This window comes from Macaca thibetana, chromosome 2, assembly GCF_024542745.1.
Source record: "Macaca thibetana thibetana isolate TM-01 chromosome 2, ASM2454274v1, whole genome shotgun sequence".
NCBI classification, from domain to species: domain Eukaryota; kingdom Metazoa; phylum Chordata; class Mammalia; order Primates; family Cercopithecidae; genus Macaca; species Macaca thibetana.
In genome coordinates, this window is record NC_065579.1 from 55,073,166 (window position 1) to 55,091,827 (window position 18,662).

Here is an 18,662-nt window from a genome sequence, read left to right on the forward strand (position 1 = left end):
ACTCAAAGGATTATAAATCATGCTGCTGTAAAGACACATGCACACGTATGTTTATTGCAGCACAATTCACAACAGCAAAGACTTTGAACAAACCCAAATGCCCATCAATGATAGACTGGATAAAGAAAATGTGGCACATAATACACCATGGAATACTGTGCAGCCATAAGAAAGAATGAGTTCATATCCTTTGCAGGGACATGGATGAAACTGGAAACCATCATTCTCAGCAAACTAACGCAGGAACAGAAAACCAAACACGGCATGTTCTCACTCATAGGTGGGAGTTGAACAATGAACATATGGGCACAGGGAGGGGAACATCACACACTGACGCCTGTTGGGGGTTGGGGGGGTAAGGTAGGGGATAGCATTAGGAGAAATACCTAATGTAGATGACTGGTTGATGAGTGCAGCAAACCACCATGTCACATGTATACCCATGTAACCTGCACGTTCTGCATATGTATCCCAGAACTTTAATAAAAATAAAAAATAATCAAAAACATAAATAAAACTTCTGGAATCTTCTTCTGATTTATTATTTTTACTTTGTCACATACTGTCTGGTGCGGATTTTATGTAATGAAAAATTCCTACATAATTTTACCAAAAATAGGCTGTATATCGTGGCTTACAACCTGGAGGCCGCTGATAGATTTCTTCAGTTCATCCCAGCCAAGTGTCCTTCAGAAATTCTGTTGTTTCCAGGCTCTCTTCATTGCCCTCAAAGAGCTCTACATAAGCAGTGATTATAAAGAGCTTTGCATGATCTCTGGAATTTCTCTAGTAATGGCCTTTACCTGTGATCCCAAAGGTAGTCGTGGCTATCCATAATTTCTGATGGCAGCTATTCTTCGGGTACACAAATTCGGTGTCTCAAGATAAATAATTTGTGTAGAAATCCTGTGCATTTCATGAATTTTGAAATAGCCTAGGAATAGAGAAATTCAGTTTCTGGTTTTAGCTAATGTCTTGAGAGCTTCTTTGCGGCTTCTGTCACCTAGATAGACTTTGCTGTCATGTCATGTTCCAAGCATTTGTTGCCAGTTGGATGCAGAATGCTTTGAAGTCATCACTTGTCACGCTTCCAGGAACACCTAGAATTCTTAAATAGTTCTTTGATTCTTTGCTTTCCATTTTATGCAGGTAATGGTTGAGATAAGGCCACTTTATCCCAGAATGTTTCTGGTAAAATGTTTCCATGTCAGTTTCTCTGAGTAGGCTTTCATCCATCCTGCTGTTCTTACTGCCTGTTTCCATTAAGGAGCCTGTGAATCCTCAAGCAGCCTGAGAGAATGGGCCCAGGATTTTAAGAACTAGGCCATGCCTGGTTGATACCTTTCTACTAGGAGGGCCAGAGTGTTCTTTATTTAAATGTTTGTTATTTCAGTAAAACTGGATTGAAGGATGAAGTGAAACTAAGAATGAAGGAGATACTCATTGATTTATCCAGTCACAAGTCAGTCTAGAGGCAAAGTTATAACAGTATCTCTTATTTTATTCCAGTCATTTGCTATCTTTTTTTTTTTTTTTAAGAGAGAGGGTCTGGCTTTGTCACCCAGCCTAGAATGCAGTGGTGCAGTCATAGCATACTGTAAGCTCACACTCCTGGACTCAAGTGATTCTCCTGCCTCAGCCTCATAAAGTGCTGGGATCATAGGCCAGACCCACTGTGCCTGGCCCTGCTTTCTTAGAAAAAAAGAACTTTATAACATGAATTTGTTGATACCTTCTGTTAGCTTTTGGCACTGTTTATATTCAAAATAGCTCACTGAGACTAGTTACAGGGTTATGCCTACCCAGAAACATGCTTTTGTATACCTTGATTATGTGTGTTTTTTTTAAAAAAGCACTTTATATTTTATTGCTTTATATACATACATATAATGTAGAAAAATATGACTTAAAGTTTGTGTTCTGTGGATTTCAGTGTATACTGATTACATATTTCTGTTACATATACTCCCTCCTTTTTTTTTTTATTCTCAAACATTGCAAAACAAACAGTGTTCACATGGTGTTTTAAGATAAATGTCAGCCCCTGTGATATTTGCAACATTATAACATGGTAACTACATTACTGAAACTTAGAAAGCTTAATATAAAAAATTGCAAAACAAAAAGAATAAACTTTGAATAGGTATATTAGAGATAGTAATTATTAAATTTTGAGGTAAAGAAAGAAAATAACAATCACTTTTATTTCACATTCAAGTATATATTCTAAAGAATATTTAATGTGTTTGCTTGTTTCTATGACAGAGAAAAGCAGTTAGCAAATCCATTAGTATATATGTTAAGTAAATGTTTGTAGAGGATCTGTATAGATGCTAAACGCAGCACATAAATAACATGAACAAGACATAAGGCAAAAGTCTGCCCTCTAGGAGCATCCAGTCTTGTCAGACTAGAGGAGATATGCAGGTAAACCCATGCAGTGGTTTATGCTGCGTTCGAGTAATTAGGAGTTCATGGGAACAGAAGGTAAGAAAAACCCCTTCATAGTTAGAGATGTGGATGGATCAAGAGAAACTTACCCGAAGAGTCCTAATTCTTGAAGCACAATTAGGAATTAAACAGATTGGCTAGGCATGGGTAGCATTCAATGTGGAGGATAAACCATGTTTAAAAGAAAAGAGCCATAAGGGAACATGTATCCTTAGAGACCTTACGTACAATCAGAAAAGTGTACCTATATCTGTAGAAAACGACATAGTGTATGGAACTAGAATCACCTAGGAGCTCTAAAAAAATACTGCCACTTACCAGAGATTCTGACGAGTGAGGAGTGGCCAGGGCATTCACGGTTTAAAAGTCCTTTGGGTGATTTTAATGGACACCTGGTTCATTGTGTGAAAACCACTTTGTGAGAACCACTTGGAATCAGACACACCTGTGGTCACATCCTAGGCCTTCGATTCACTCATTTGTGTCTATAGACACATAATCTATATAGACCATAGGGAACTAAACAGATCTCTCCTGATCTCTACCCCTCAAAAAACACAACAGAAAAAAAAATTACCAAGGGAATTTATACTCTACTGTTGTAAGGATTAAATACAATAAATAGCACAGATAAAGCACTCAGCATGATGCTGACACACAATAAATAGGGAATTACTACTAATAACCATGTTTGCATAGCTAACTAGGGTCACAATATGACATTAACACTTTGATTTATAATGAAGTGTGATTACCTTAATGGAATCAATGTCCGATTTAAAACAAACAAGTGATTAACCCATAAGCAGCACCAGAATTAGTAAGTTTGTACTTTGTTTTTCTCTGGTGAGGGTGTTCGTTGGCAAAAGGCAATTATAAACCAAACTTTCTTATGTCTTCCAGGAACAGAGATACCTACAAATCATTATCACAAGAATATAGTCAGTATCAAATATACCAATTACGTAGTTATATGTTATCCTTCAGAGAGAGAACAGGATGCCACTTGATAACATTGCATTAATACCTGTCTTTGAGATTCTGCTGAACCTCCTGCAGGATAGCTTTTGGAATAGAAAACTGGCAGTAGTGCAGGTCAAGTGCTTTCCTAATCTGATTAGGGCACTCTCTGATGGGGCTAGCAGTGACCTATCTTCAACATGGCACTCTTTGAAAAAACAGTATGACTAAAGTGATGTAACAAACTTACAAAAATTTAAAATAAATGAAGGAATGTTGCGTGTGTGTGTGTGTGTGTGTGTCTGTCTGTCTGTCTTTTGGAATCAAGTTTCAAAGTATAAAGCTAGTTATTGATTGTCTGCCTATTCAGCAAATAGCTCTGCTTATCGAAAGAGGGAACAATTTGAGATAATGCTTGCTGAATGTGTCACATTTTTAAAAGCTCCTACAGACTTTACTTGGGGACAGTGCCCTAAAATTGTACAGATTTGAATTTGCTCTGCTGAATTAAAGCAAAAGATCAATTCTCTTGCTGACTCTATAGAAACAACTCAGGAAAGATTATTGCCAGTTATTAAAGCAGTATTTTTACATAATAAAAGTATGATTCTGCCTATAGTGTACAACAGCTGCATTATATGCATTTTTAGATTTCCAGTGTATTTTATTTGGTGAGATTTAAGAGAGCTGAGTTTTATTAGCCTCTGGTCTCATTTTATTAAAATAAAAATGCTTTTTCTTCCAAAAACATTTTTAAATTTGTCCTTTGCTTTTAAATAATTATAGTAGATTATGTACAGTAACATAAACATCTCAGTAACTTTCTGAAGTATACATTAAAAATGCACTATCTGGAAATACATGTTTATTCATAGTAAAAGAATGCAAAGAGGAATGATAATGAGTAGCTTCTGTTGTCCATTTGCTGAACTAGTCTGTTAGTCCCCTGACATAGACTCTTTTAGTCTTCTATGCTAAATTTCTTGTAATTCTTAAATGACTAATATAGAAATTAGGGTGCTGGTCTGGCTGGATTTTCATATGCAATCTGACAATGTATAACAAAGTACAAGTTTAACCTGAATATCCTTGAATAGAAATCCAAGTTCAACATATATTCACTATACAATCAATCCTTGTCCTGCTGCCACCTGGACAGAGAATGGACAGTGGCGCAGCATTAAGTCAGCTGTGGCTCTGGGAAGTGTTGGTGGACAGAGACTGCCCTGGGCCCTAGTTTCTGACAGCTTGTTGATTGTTAAAATCTGGAATGCACAGATAGTTCTTGTTGTCTGCAGGTTGCTGCTTTGTGCTGGGAGGGGTTGGGGATTAGAGGTGCTACTTGAGACCACTTCATCAGGCAAGAGCCATCGACCTGGCAGAGTAGCTAAACATGGCATTCAAACCAACGTGTTCAGAGGCATAATGATTTTAAGTTGACATGGTATAATCTATGTTGTATTGTTTCTTCTCAGTGAATCACATTAGGTATTGCATATTCTGGTTTTTCATATTTTTGTTAGTAAAAATGTATAGCTAAATGCAAAGAGTGCTTCCCAAGCAAGTTTTGAGGTCAACAGAAGAGTTCCCTAAGAAAGGCCTTCTTAACATTGACAGTATTGACTTTCGGGGCTGGATAATTCTTTGTTGCGAGGGGCTGTCTTATATGTTGTAGAACACTTAGCAGCATCCCTGGCTTCCATCCGTTATATGCAATAGTTCCCCTCCAGCTGTGATAACCAAAAATGTCTTTAGACATTGCCAGGTGTCTCCTGAGAGGCAAAACAACTCGGTTGAAAACCACTGCCCTAAGAAAAAGGGAACACTTGAAATTCATTTTATTTTTCTAAATATAGAATCAGTCAGGGCCAGAGTGAATAAAGGATATGTTTTACTTTTTAACGTATTTCTTTTGTACTATAAGAATTACATTTGTAATGTATGCCTTATATTGGAAAAAGTTTTGCTACAAAGCTCTCTTGAATGCTACATATATTCAGGGACCATGTAACTTCTTATTCCTATCAGATGGCAGAATTAGTTATTAATACATTATAATGTCTCTTTTATTCTAAAAGATGTTCTGTAATTCTGTTCATTACTACTGAGTAAAGAAAATAAATTGTTAAATATTACCTTAAAGAGGCTGGGCTCGGTGGCTCAGGCCTGTAATCTCAGCACTTTGGGAGGCCGAAGTGGGCGGATCATGAGGTCAGGAGATTGAGACCGTCCTGGCTAACATGATGAAACCCCGTCTCTACTAAAAATACAAAAAATTAGCCAGGCATGGTGGCGGGCACCTGTAGTCCCAGCTACTAGGGAGGCTGAGGCAGGAGAATGGCATGAACCCGGGAGGTGGAGCTTGCAGTGAGCCAAGATTGCACCACTGCACTCTAGCTGGGGCAACAGAGCAAGGCTCCGTCTCAAAAAAAAAAAAAAAAAAAAAAAAAAATTACCTTAAAGAACAGCATCCGTTTTGCCTACAAGCTTTTGTGTTTCAGAAACAAGCATTATTACATGAAGCATTAAACTTCGAGAACTAGAATTGAGAGTCTGTTAGGAAGTTAAAAATGTACTATCCATAAGATATGAAATTGTTTGTGTTCTGTTATACTTTAAACACTAGAAAAACAAATTGTTAGATTTCAGGTAAATTAATGCTATTCAAGAACAAATATATTTTATGATATGCAAGTTTGCATATCAACAAATAGAAACAATCCTTGTGTATCCATGAAAGCATTTCTGGAAGAAATTCTGTCTTGTAGCAGTTTATTCAGTTCTGCCATATGTATTTCCTTGACTAATCATGTAGCATTTCCTTAGTAGCAGTTCTACTTCAGACTTCACATTTTAGACGTGTTTTCCCTTAGTAAGGTATGATAGACTAGTGGAACATTTATAATTTCCCCCAGAAAAATCACCATCAAGTAAGTATACCAAACATTTTATCTTATGTGCTCAGAAGACAAGGTGTCATCATCACCTTTCCCAAACCCATGAGATTTATTTACAGCTTACATTGACTGTGAAACTCTTTTATCCCCTGGGAGTTCTACTGTATTTATTCCGGATCATAGGACACTTGCAACCTATTAACAGTGGTAAACAGGTCTTTCAAGTACATCTGACATAGCAATTACAAAATGTATTTCTTAGACAAATATCTAGAATTAAGTCAGGGCAAAGATGAAGATTAGGTGACCACAAGGAGTTTCTGCCTAGTTTATCTATTCTTCAAAAAAAAAAAAATTACAAGTATTATAGACCCCCCAGGTTCAAAATTCCAGTGAATAATTTAATGGATATTTTACCTGTTATATTTTAGAAAAACATTGATTTGATGAGTGCTTATTTAATAAAACAGCCTTACCCTAAATGATAGTAAATGAACACAGGATTAAAGGGAAGAAGGCAAGGGAGGAAGAATGGATAGATGGATGGAGGACAAATGGTAAATGAACACAGGATTAAAGGGAAGAAGGGAAGGAAGGAAGAGTTGATAGATGGATGGAGGACAAATGTATAATTAAGAATAATCAACTTTGAGCTGAGACCCGCTTGTTAAATTTTGCTTTTATTTTATTTTTCAGCCAATGTTTTCAGTTGCACCAAGCTTAGCCACCAATGCATCAGCAGCCTTTAATCCCTATCTGGGACCTGTTTCTCCAAGCCTGGTCCCAGCAGAGATCTTGCCGACTGCACCAATGTTGGTTACAGGGAATCCGGGTGTCCCTGTACCTGCAGCTGCTGCAGCTGCTGCACAGAAATTAATGCGAACAGACAGACTTGAGGTAGGAATGACTAGTTGGTGTCTTTATGTAATACATTCTAATTCTCCAAGTGTATTTTTTTGTTTGTTTGTGTTTCCATGGCCAAAAAGTTGTAAAAATTTTAAAACAGAGATTTTGGCTTAGGGTTTGGAACATTTTACTAGAGTATAGATATGCTGTATTTGATTAATGTAATGTTTATAAAGGCTACAACATCCATGTTTAGAATAGTGGATAAGAAGTTGGACCCTAAAGTCAGATTGCCTGGTTATATCACTGTACCTCAATTTCCTCATCTTTAAAACGGCACTTACCTCAAAGAGTTAGGGGAATATCTGGCACATAAGCAAATGCCTCCTGAGTGTTTGTTGTTGTTGCAACTATCAAGAATAACAAACGTTATCAATCCCCTAAAAATTGTTCTCATAAAGATTTACAAATATTAGTGTCTGTAAAACATTTTACAATTTATTATTGCAAGTTTTCTCATAAGCTGTACAATATTTTGGTTGAAGTAGAAAGGAAACTTTGTTTATGAAGTGTGCTTTCATAAAAGTTTTTTGCATAATCCTCTTAAGTTCTAGAGTAAAGGATGATCAGATGCGTGGGCTCCGCTGTTGGTACATGAAAAAGATATTAAAGTTATAAATCTTACTTTAATGTGGTTGTTCAGAATTTCAACATGACTGTGAATTAATGAATTTGGTAAATTATAGATGTAGAGAAAAAGTGACAGCATCAAATGTACATTGAAGATACAAACCTGTCATTGAACCCACCTAAAGAATAAAATGACTTTTTCCTCTTTTCCCTGGTGAGGATGAGGTGATATATTTTTTTAACTTACATTTTAGGTTCAGGGGTACATGTGCAGGTTTTTATATAGGTAAACTTTATACCATTGGGGTTTGGTGTAGAGATTATTTCATCACCCAGGTAATAAGCACAATACCCAATAGGTATTTTTTTCTGATCCTCTCCCCCCTCCCACCAACCACCCTCAAATAGGCCCTAACATCTGCTGTTTCCCTCTTTGTGTCCATGAGGTCTCATCATTTAGCCCCCACTTACAAGTGAGAACATGTGGTATGTGGTTTCCTGTTTCTGTATTAGTTTGCTTCAGATAATGGCCTCCAGCTCAATCTATGTTGCTGCAAAGGACGTGATCTCATTCTTTTTTATGTCTGCATAGTATTCCATAGTGTATATATACCACATTTTCTTTATCCAGGCTACCATTGATGGACACTTAGGTTGATTCCATGTTTTTGCTGTTGTGAATAGTGCTGCGGTGAATATACACATGTGTGTCTTTATGGTAGAACGATTTATATTCCTTGGGTAAATACCCAGTAATGGGATTACTGGGTCAAATGATTTCTGTTTTTAGGTCTTTGAGGAATTGCCACACTGTTTTCCACAACGGTTGAATTAATTTGCACTCCCACCAGCAGTGTATAATTGTTTCTATTTCTTTGCAACCTTCCCAACATTCATTATTTTTTGAGTTTTTAATAATAGACATTTTAACTGGCGTGAGATGGTATCTGGTGGTTTTGATTTGCATTTCTCTAATATTAGTGATAATGGACATTTTTCATATACTTATTGGCCACTTGTGTATCTTTCTTTGAAAAGCATCTGTTTATGTCCTTCACCCACTTTGTAATAGGGTTGTTTTTTGCTCGTAAATTTAAGTTCCTTACAGATTCTAGATATTAGACCTTTGTGGAATACATAGTTTGTAAATATTTTCTCCCATTCTGTAGGCTGTTTATTCCGTTGATAGTTTCTTTTGCTGTGTAGAAGCTCTTTAGTTTAATTAGATACCATTTTTCCATTTTTATTTTTGTTGCGATTGCTTTTGGCATGTTTGTCATGAAATCTTTGCCAGGTCCTGTGTCAAGAATGGTATTTCCTATGTTATCTTTCAGGGGTTTTATAGTTCGGGGTTTCACACTTAAGCCTTTAATCCGTCTTGAGTTGATTTTTGTATATGGTGTAAAGAAGGGGTTCAGTTTCAATCTTCTGTGTATAGCTAGCCAGTTATCCTGGCACCATTTATTGAACAGGGAGTCCTTTCCTCATTGCTTGTTATTGTCAGCTTTGTTGGAGATCAAATAGTTATAGGTGTGCTGCATTATTTCTAGGCTCTCTATTCTGTTCCATTGGTCTGTGTGTCTTTTTTTGTACCAGTACCTTGTTTTGTTTACTGTAGCCTTGTACTATAGTTTGAAGTCAGGTAATGTGATGCCTCCAGCTTTGTTATTTTTGCTTAAGATTGTATTGGCTATTGGCTGTTCAAGCTCTTTTTTTATTTCATATGAATTTTTAAGTAGTTTTTTTTTTTTTCTAATTCTGTGAAGAATGTCATTGGTAGTTTGACAAGGAATAACATGGAATGTATAACTTGCATTGAACAGTATGGCCATTTTAATGTTATGGATTCTTCCTATCCATGAGCATGGAAAGTTTTTCAATTTGTTACGTGTCATCCACGATTTCTTTGAGGGATGTTTTGTCATTCTCATTTTAGAGAGCTTTCACCTCCCTGCTTAACTGTTATTCCTAAGTATTTTATTCTTTTTGTGGCAATTGTGAATGGGAATGCACTCCTGATTTGGCTCTCTGCTTGGATGTTGTTGGTTTATGGGAATGCTACTCATTTTTATACATTGATTTTGTATCCTACAACTTTGCTGAAGTTGTTTATCAGATCAAGGAGCTTTTGGGCAGAGACTATGGGGTTTTCTAGATAAAGAAACAACTTGTCTGCCAACAGGGATAATTTGACTTCCTCTCTTCCTATTTGGATGCCTTTTATTTCCTCCTCCTGAGGATGAGGCAATACTTAGTGCTAATAAATTTTACTGAGAAAGTGGCAAAATGAGGCTGTTATATGAACATAATTGACTCAAATAATTTGTCAGTTTAGCAGGAATTTAGTTAATAAGCTGATTTATTATTTATTAACTTTTGTTGCATACATTACAAAGGCTCTGAAATTTTAGCGTATTGACAATCATATACCAGACACATGCATCAGAGATTTAATGCTCAAAACAATCTTATCAGGAAGACACTATTATTAATTCTGTTTTACAGGGAAATGATTTTAGGGGAAGAGATGTGAAGCAACTTGTTCTTGCTAGGGAGATACACCTGATACACCTGGATTTTTGAGTGATTTGTCGTTACACAACTGTATTGCTTATTAATTAACTATTGCTGTTTGCAGATGGATTAAGAGGAAACTTAAATTTTTTTTAAATATCTGAAATTATTGGATGCTCAGCATGTGAAGCAGTTTTATTCCCCCAACCTTTCTAAAGCAAACCCTGAGTTCTTAATGCATAATTGTTGATTGATTAGTGGTAACCAAATAAGCAATCTGAGATGAACTTTAATGAATTAATTATTAATAGATGATATTCAAAAAAAATGGTTATAACTCTACTAAACCAATCCTCCCACATTCACAATTTTAAGTAGTTTGTTACTGTTTATATTTTGTAGTGCTTAATTGAAATGAAGACTTTTGTCTTTGGGTTTTTTCTTTTTGTGAGGAGCTACTTATTGTATTTTGTCTGTTTTCTTTTGCTATAGTCAGTACACATGGCTACCACTGCATCAACTGTGATTTGCCTTTTATCTGAATCCTGCTTCTCTAAATGCTTGATTGTAGTGCAGCTTCCTGTCTTATTCTTGTTAACAAGATCAGATCCAGTGTCACAGTTCCAACCTGTTAGGATACTGCAGTGTGAAGCTCTGAGGCGCATCTTGCTGCTCTGTGCTTGTGATTTTAGACAATCCTATCTGCACGTTATTTCTTCGCATGCCAATTGCATCACGTATCAAAGTCTAAAAGACATGGCAATAAATGCACCTACTTATTTATTAATTGATCAAATGTTTGGTCATTTGGTATTTAAATGCATACTCTACTTCTTCCTTATGAAATTCTGAAGCATATATTTGAATTTTGAGTTCCTTCTGAGGTAAAAAAAATTTTTGGAATCAGTTAAACTATTGACCAGTTCTTCTGGCCACTTCTTTCTGTCTTTTTACTGCAACTTGTTAGACAATAAGGAAATTTAAAATACCATAGATTGTTAGCCTTCTGGTTCTTATATAATTGCTTAAAACTGACATCTTTACAGCACCCAGTGTGATACTACAGAAAAAAAAAATGTTAAATTGGAAAACAGGAATTCAAGAATTACTACATGTGATATTGCTAATTAGGTGAGCCAGCTTGGATCAGGATGCTCTTATTCTCTGGGTTTCATATTCCTCACATGTAAAGTTAGGGGGTTGCATCCCATAATCTCTAAGGTCACTTCCAATTAGAACATTCTAGGGACATTTAGGTCATTTTCTTGTTTTTAACACCAGCCACAAGCTATTGAAACATTTATTTTTAAAAATTATATACATATACATACAACATGAGATTTATATCAATATTCATATTATCCTTTCTTTACTGGCTTTTAAAAGACTTTGTTGCCAAGTACTTCCTGTACTCCAAAATTCATACTTCTTTTTTTTTTTTTTTTTTTTGACACAAAGTCTCACTCTGTTGCCCAGGCTGGAGTGCAGTGGCAGGATCTCAGCTCACTGCAACCTCCACTTCCCAGGTTCAAGCAATTCTCCTGCCTCAGCCTCCTGAGTAGCTGAGATTATAGATGTGTGCCACCATGCCCGGCTAGTTTTTGTATTTTCAGTGGAAACGGGGTTTCACCATGTTCGCCAGGCTGGTCTCAGCAATTTCTCTCCATGATTATGTTAAGAAATTATTCAAATCTATAGATTCTAGAAAAGACTGAGTTTTTTTAGCCATACCCCTGTTTTACTACAAAGAGTTAGTAATTGGAGAAATCATTGTTTGACTTACTTTCAAGATGCACAGTAATTTTTTATGGTGCCAAAAGAATTCATGAATGCATTCATTCTCTCATTTACTCAACAATATTCAGTAGAAAACTGTTGAAAGTATTTTAAGTAGAAGATGTGAGGAATGTCTTTGAAACCCTTTAATTCCTGTCTTATCAATGACAAGAAAAGATCCACATGAGAATAGTGCCCAAACTCATAACTGATGCCCAATAACTTGTTAAATGAATGGATAAATGAGTCAGTCAACCAGTTACTCAGGTGATTAAACACAGAAAGATACATTCCCTTATTCAGGGCTCAGGGTAACCCCACAGAGGTACTAAAATATGAAAAATGTTTATCATGTGTTACCATTCTCCTTGGAAACATGTTTACATTTTGAGCAATTCAGCTATAAAATATGGCATCTTGATTATGCGCCTAGATCTAAAGCAGTGGTTTTCATACTTTAATGAGATTAGAATCACTTGGGGTGATTGTTAAAAATGTAGGGCCTCATCCCCAAAGACTGATTCAGTAGATCTGCGATGGGGTTTGGTAATATTTTTCACAGATCTGCCAGGTGACTCTAAATGCAAATAGCTATAAACACATGCACTAAAAGATACTAGCATCTCTTATTTAGGCTTCAACTTTTCATCATTTATTTAATGTATTTGTAAATGATGTAGCTTTTTGTGAACCTTAATTAAAAATCCATCTCCTCCAATAAGTTGATGAGAACACTGTGCACAGCATAGTGAAATACTTTAGGTAAACAATGATGATTATTAAGGTAATTTATATTACATAGGAGTAATCAAATAAAAACCAGGGGACACGTATTTCAGATACTTATGAAAACATTAGATTGACATTTGGTTAACTGCACCATTTTTACATCAGCAGTCTATATGAGAAAAATATAAGTATTCCAGGAAAGGTGGACAAACAACGGTTTCTGATAGTTTCAGTTTGTGTTTGCTTGTCTTAAAATAAATTATTCTTGGCTGAAAGTTTTATTCTGTCAGGTAATCATTACACGAGTTTCTAATTCAGGCCACTAATGGTTGTATGTTTCTATTACTTCCACAGAAGAATCTAATAACCCTTTTCATATAGGCAGAAAAACATATAATACCCATTGACTACAAAAAATAGAACATTTAAAGCTAAATGAGGATTAGAATGACAGTAAAAAGCATGCCTAGGTTGGGATTATTTAGGTGTTTAGTGGATTTAACATGATGGAATAAAAGACTTTCTATTCAGAAAAGATTAGGAAAGAAGATGCTTTTAATAATGTAGGAAAGTCTTATTGGTAGGATTATTTTAATTTTGCATTTTTTAGAGGATGTTTGGCTACTGCTTTTGTGATTTTTTTTTTTAATATCTCCGGAAAGTTCCCAAGAAACCTTAAGAGTTTTGCACATAGAGGTTTATGTAGGTTGTTTTTTTAAATCTGTAATAAACTTTAGAATGACTCTTAAAAATGTAGTAACGTCTTCATTTAAACAATTTAATACACTATGGCTCTGTCAGTTATTAATCTCTGTGATTAGAGTTTTGATGTGGTGTAGAGTTATAAGTTGCTTAAACTGTAGTAATTGCTGGATTAAGAACAGTGGTTCACACCTGCAGTCCCAGCTACTTGAAAGACTTAGGTGGGGGGATCACTTGAGCAGGGAGGTTGAGGCTGCAGTGAACTGAGATTGCGCCACTGCAGTCTATCCTGAGTGACAGAGGGAGACCCTATCTCAAATAACAATAATGTAAATTAAATAAGGTACTGGCTAACTTGGTGTATTGACAAGCTTGTTTCAAAGTTGTGTCCATTTTCCTGTCCTGTTGGGTTTGCATAGTCATTCATGGGAATTAATAAATGACAACGTGGAAGTGGACTTAATGGTTCTGTCGTTGGTCATTCCTGTTCAGATTTTATGTTTTTATGTGAGATCAAGTGGTAGATTCTTAGTTCCATTACCTATAGAAGTATGCTTGTGTTTTCTGGCCCTAATAGTAATGATGGAGTCTGCCTTTTAGACTTCAAAGAATGCTCCCATTTGATCCTAACAGAAATACTATGAGATAGTTAAAGTAGATGTCTTTTTCTTGATTTTTTTTGGAAGGAGAAAAATTGATCAAATATATACAGTTATTGAATAACCAACTGTATTAGTCCATTTTCGTGCTGCTGGTAAAGACATACCCAAGACTGGGCAATTTACAAAAAGAAAGAGGTTTATTGGACTTACAGTTTCACATGGCTAGGCACAGGCAAACCATATCACCAACTGAAACTAGAAATCACATCATCTGATATTTATCTAGGGATTTTAATTGTACAATAAATTGACTACAGTTATATTTACCTAATTACCAGAATTATGAGGATTACAAAGTGGATATTTTAATCCTTTTAAAATGAAGATAGAGATAATTTCTTTGCATTAAATTATAAACTCATGATCAATAATGTTGTGAACCCTTTGATCAAAGTGATTGATCAAAGTGATTATCCAGGATTACTTTTTAAAGTAATACTTAGAAAAATTTAGCTTGTTAGTTCCAGCTTAATAGAAAGTGAAATCCATGCTGCTTATTGGTGAACATGTGGCTCTATGTCTTTGAATATGTTTCTTAATATTGGCCATTAACTATTAAACTGACTTCTCAAAATGTTAAAATGGACAAAGTCCCTTTTCTTCTTATAATTAGCTTTCTATTCCTGCTTTTGATTGTTATTCTCCAAGATGACTGAGTTAATTATACAAATATGGTGAGCACAAAACATATTACTTCAAAGGGATATCTCCTTAAAGAACATGCAAATGACTCTCCAGTTTTGAATAAATTCGAATATTGACATTAATCTCCTTAGAATCCCAGTGCTTTAACTTGCAGAGCATTGCTGAATTTAATACTACTTATAAAACTTATTATTTTGACCATTTTGAAATATGTTTTTCATGTATTAAAAAATTAGAGATCAAATGACAGGATGATTCTTATTATCCAGATTTGTATGATGTGTTATAAGCTGTGCATTATTTTATTCAGTATTCATGACCTTTTAAATAGATGTTAATAGTGTTTTCATTATGAAGATTCCATAGCTAGTAAAGTGATAGGAACTGGAACTCATAATTTCTGACTACAAACCCTATTGTCTGTCTACTATATTACTGCTATTTAGTTAACAAAAGAAGGTTTATTTAGAATTAATTTACATTTTCTTAGGAAATCTTCCTATGTTTTCTTTTGGTTATTTAAAGTTTATAATTATTCCATAGATATTTTTCTGGAAATAGAATTTAGAACTTAAATGTTTTCATTGAATATCTTCATTGGCAAATCTTGCCTTAGTACTTGTAGAGTAAAAGGTTCATGTTGAATCACATTACATGTGTAGCTAAATAGATTTTATTATTTTAATGTAGGTTTGAAAGCCATTTATCGAACATTTTTTTTTTTCTTTTGAGACAGAGTCTTGTTCTGTCACCCAGGCTGGAGTGCAGTGGCACGATCTTAGCTCACTGCAACCTCCGCCTCTCAGGTTCAAGCGATTCTCCTGCCTCAGTCTACTGAGTAGCTAGGATTACAGTCGCCTGCCACCATGCCCAGCTAATTTTTGTATTTTTAGTGGAGATGGGGTTTCACCATGTTGGCCAGGCTGGTTTCAAACTCCTGTCCTCAAGTGATCCACCCACCTTAGCATCCCAAAGTACTGAGATTACCAGCTTGAGCCACCGCCCAGTCACAAAATATTTTTATATGTTGACCCAGTACATATACATGTACAGATAAATCTGTATATTTATCTGCCAAAAATGAAAAATGCCTATAGTCATGGATAAATTATTTGAATATTATTTGTAATATGGAAATACTGGAAATTATCTAGATATCCTCTGAAAGAATTACCTGTATTTTGTACACTGTTTGATGCAGCCATCCAAAGTGATCACTCTGGAAATTATTTAGCAAAATGAGAAAATGCTTATGCTGCATCGTTGAGCATAAAAGGTCACCAAATAATAGCTATACTATACAGTTTTTTAAAATGTGTGTATACATACAGAAGACTGGATGAGAAGAGAAAAATGAGCCACAATGTTGTTAGAATTTTCAGATTTAATTTTACATTCTGTGTTTCAAATTCTCTATGATAAATGTCATAATTTCTTATCCTGTTTTTAATTATGAGATTAAATTTGTTGAATTTATATAATTTGTCAATTATAATTTGCTAATGTAGTAGTATGTCTAAGACATTTATTTTGGGGATCAGCATAAAGTGTCCTTGAGTTTATCAGAGAAACCAGATCAAACCCATACTGAGCAACCAAGGGATAGATCCCATTTTATTGATGATGTCTATTAGGAAAAATGTGTTTTAGAAGCTTTGGGAAGTTCATGTTCCCACAGTTACCCCACAGTTCAGATGCACATCTAATGGTTGGTAAATTTCCAGTCCCTCTGGCCTGTACCTCTCACCAGTACAAGTTTTCACAAGAGATTTTCTCTTCTTTATTTTTTCAAAGGCAAGAATAATGTGAGAGTAGCTATTACAGTATGTTTCTTTTGTCCCATTTCTTACATCAGGAAAAACCATAAACTGCAAAAAAATAAAAATATGAAAGAGTCAAACATGCATATTATGCAAAAGCAGTTGACTAAGTTTTTTTAACCTCAAAAAAGGTTGGTTTTATGACACATTCTGAGCTAATTCTTAGTTATTAACTCTGCTTAAATATTTGTAGAATTCTTTCTAAATGTCTCACAAGAGAGTAAAGAATGTGAGATTATAATAAACCAATCCTTAACCTGTAGAACCCCACCCCCTGCACACACATGCAAATATATACACACAGAACCTAAATAACTTCAGGTCTTCTTTATTGTTAATGTGGGAAAGAATAAACTACATAGGAAAAATAGAGTGTTAGTTCCCTGCTGCCAGTTCATTTTGAGCATATTCAAGAAAGCAGGAATTACTGAGGAGCAAACAGCAGCTGAGAGAGATCACTTATAGACCTTCTGCGAGTTTCCTGTTTGGTGATGCCTGCATTGACATAGATTTGCTTAAACAGAAAAGTAGCCCTGTTGTTTATGCAGTAGTGTATATTTAGCATACACACACACACATACACACACACGCACACACACACACACACACGCACACACACACATGCACACACGCACACACATAAAGCTTTTTATCATTATTTAAGGTAGGCACTATACTCTTCCTGAGTGTAGTGATGAGCCTCACATATAGTAAATTTTGATTAGGTACTGGGTACTGTTTTAGCAAGCTCCATAGCTGATGCTAATGTTCAGCCAGAGAGGAGGATAATTATTCTGGGTAACAGCTTGATCATTTTTGCTTTCTAAGTTATAAATCTTGGTAATAAATTTTTTGGTGTGTTCAATAAGATAAATACACTAAAAAAAAACCCCAGAATCTTGAATAACTTTTAAAGTCATTTTTGTGTTCTTTATAACTCTTGAGTGTGGTGATGAATGACACTGGCTCATTGTATGTATTTGGAACACGAAACTTTAGCTAGCTTGAGGTTTCCAAGTAGTGCAAGATATCATTTATAATGCTCTTTTTTAAGATGTAGCGTGGTACAGATTATAGTATCTCTTTCTTTAAGAAGCACTTTCCTCAGTAATAGGATATGAATATAATATGGGGAAAACACCCAAATTTAAATACAATCATTTTATTTATGTAAATCCAAGAAAACCTTTGCTTCCTAAGTTATTGCAGGGTTACAGTTTCTCTTTCTTGCTTAACTTCAAGATAAAGTGCTTAATATCTGCGTTTGCTATTTGTGAAAAGATACTTTTGAACAGTTAAAAACTGTTTTCTTGAAGCTTGAAGGAAGAGCAGGAAAATATTAAAAGGACATTCTGTGTTTTAGATGGCCCTCTTGTGGTAAAAGGGTCAAAATATCCCGAATGAAGACTGCTTTTAAATAGTAAGAGTCAAAATTGCGCAGATGAATGAGAAATAATGTTTTCGCCTTTTCCCTAAGATCTCGGTGGCAAAATTAACAGAATTGTCAAATATAAAACAAACAGACATAACAAAACCAATCTTTTTTTACTGCTTTATATAGCTACCAAGTGAATCTCTGAAGATCAAAAAATAACTCCCGGAAACATTTTCATAAAAAGCTATCAGATTTGATTTTGTATATTTTTCACTTGGAAATAATTTTATATTTACACAAAAGTTGCAAAAATGGACCCAAGAGTTTCTGTCTACCCTTCACTGACCTAAATATTAATATCTTGCGTAACTGTGAAATCTCTCCTAAGACCAGAAAAATTAACATTGATATACTGCTGTTCAACCAATCTACAGACTTCAATCAAATTTTACCAGTTGTCCTCCCAATATTCTTTCTGTGACTCCAGGATCCTCCAGCTTGTGATAGTATCTCAGTCTGTCTTGCATGACCTTGACACTTTGGAAGAGTAGTAGTCGGTTATCAAGTAAAATATCTTTCCATTCACTTCGTCTGATGTTTCATCTTGATTAAATTCAGGCAGTAATACATCTGCTGTGATTGTGTGCCCTTCTCA

At 35.2% G+C, this 18,662-nt stretch overlaps 1 protein-coding gene across 22 annotated transcripts in view; it reads left to right on the plus strand.

The window, feature by feature from the left end:
* The window catches only part of MBNL1 (muscleblind like splicing regulator 1), a 222,877-nt gene that overhangs the window by 183,083 nt on the left and 21,132 nt on the right, over positions 1 to 18,662 (plus strand). For all 22 annotated transcript variants that reach the window (XM_050779831.1, XM_050779829.1, XM_050779836.1 and 19 more), the window contains one exon: positions 7,005 to 7,205. In XM_050779831.1, coding sequence (XP_050635788.1) covers positions 7,005 to 7,205 — 201 coding nt within the window. The remainder of the gene's footprint in view (positions 1 to 7,004; positions 7,206 to 18,662) is intronic.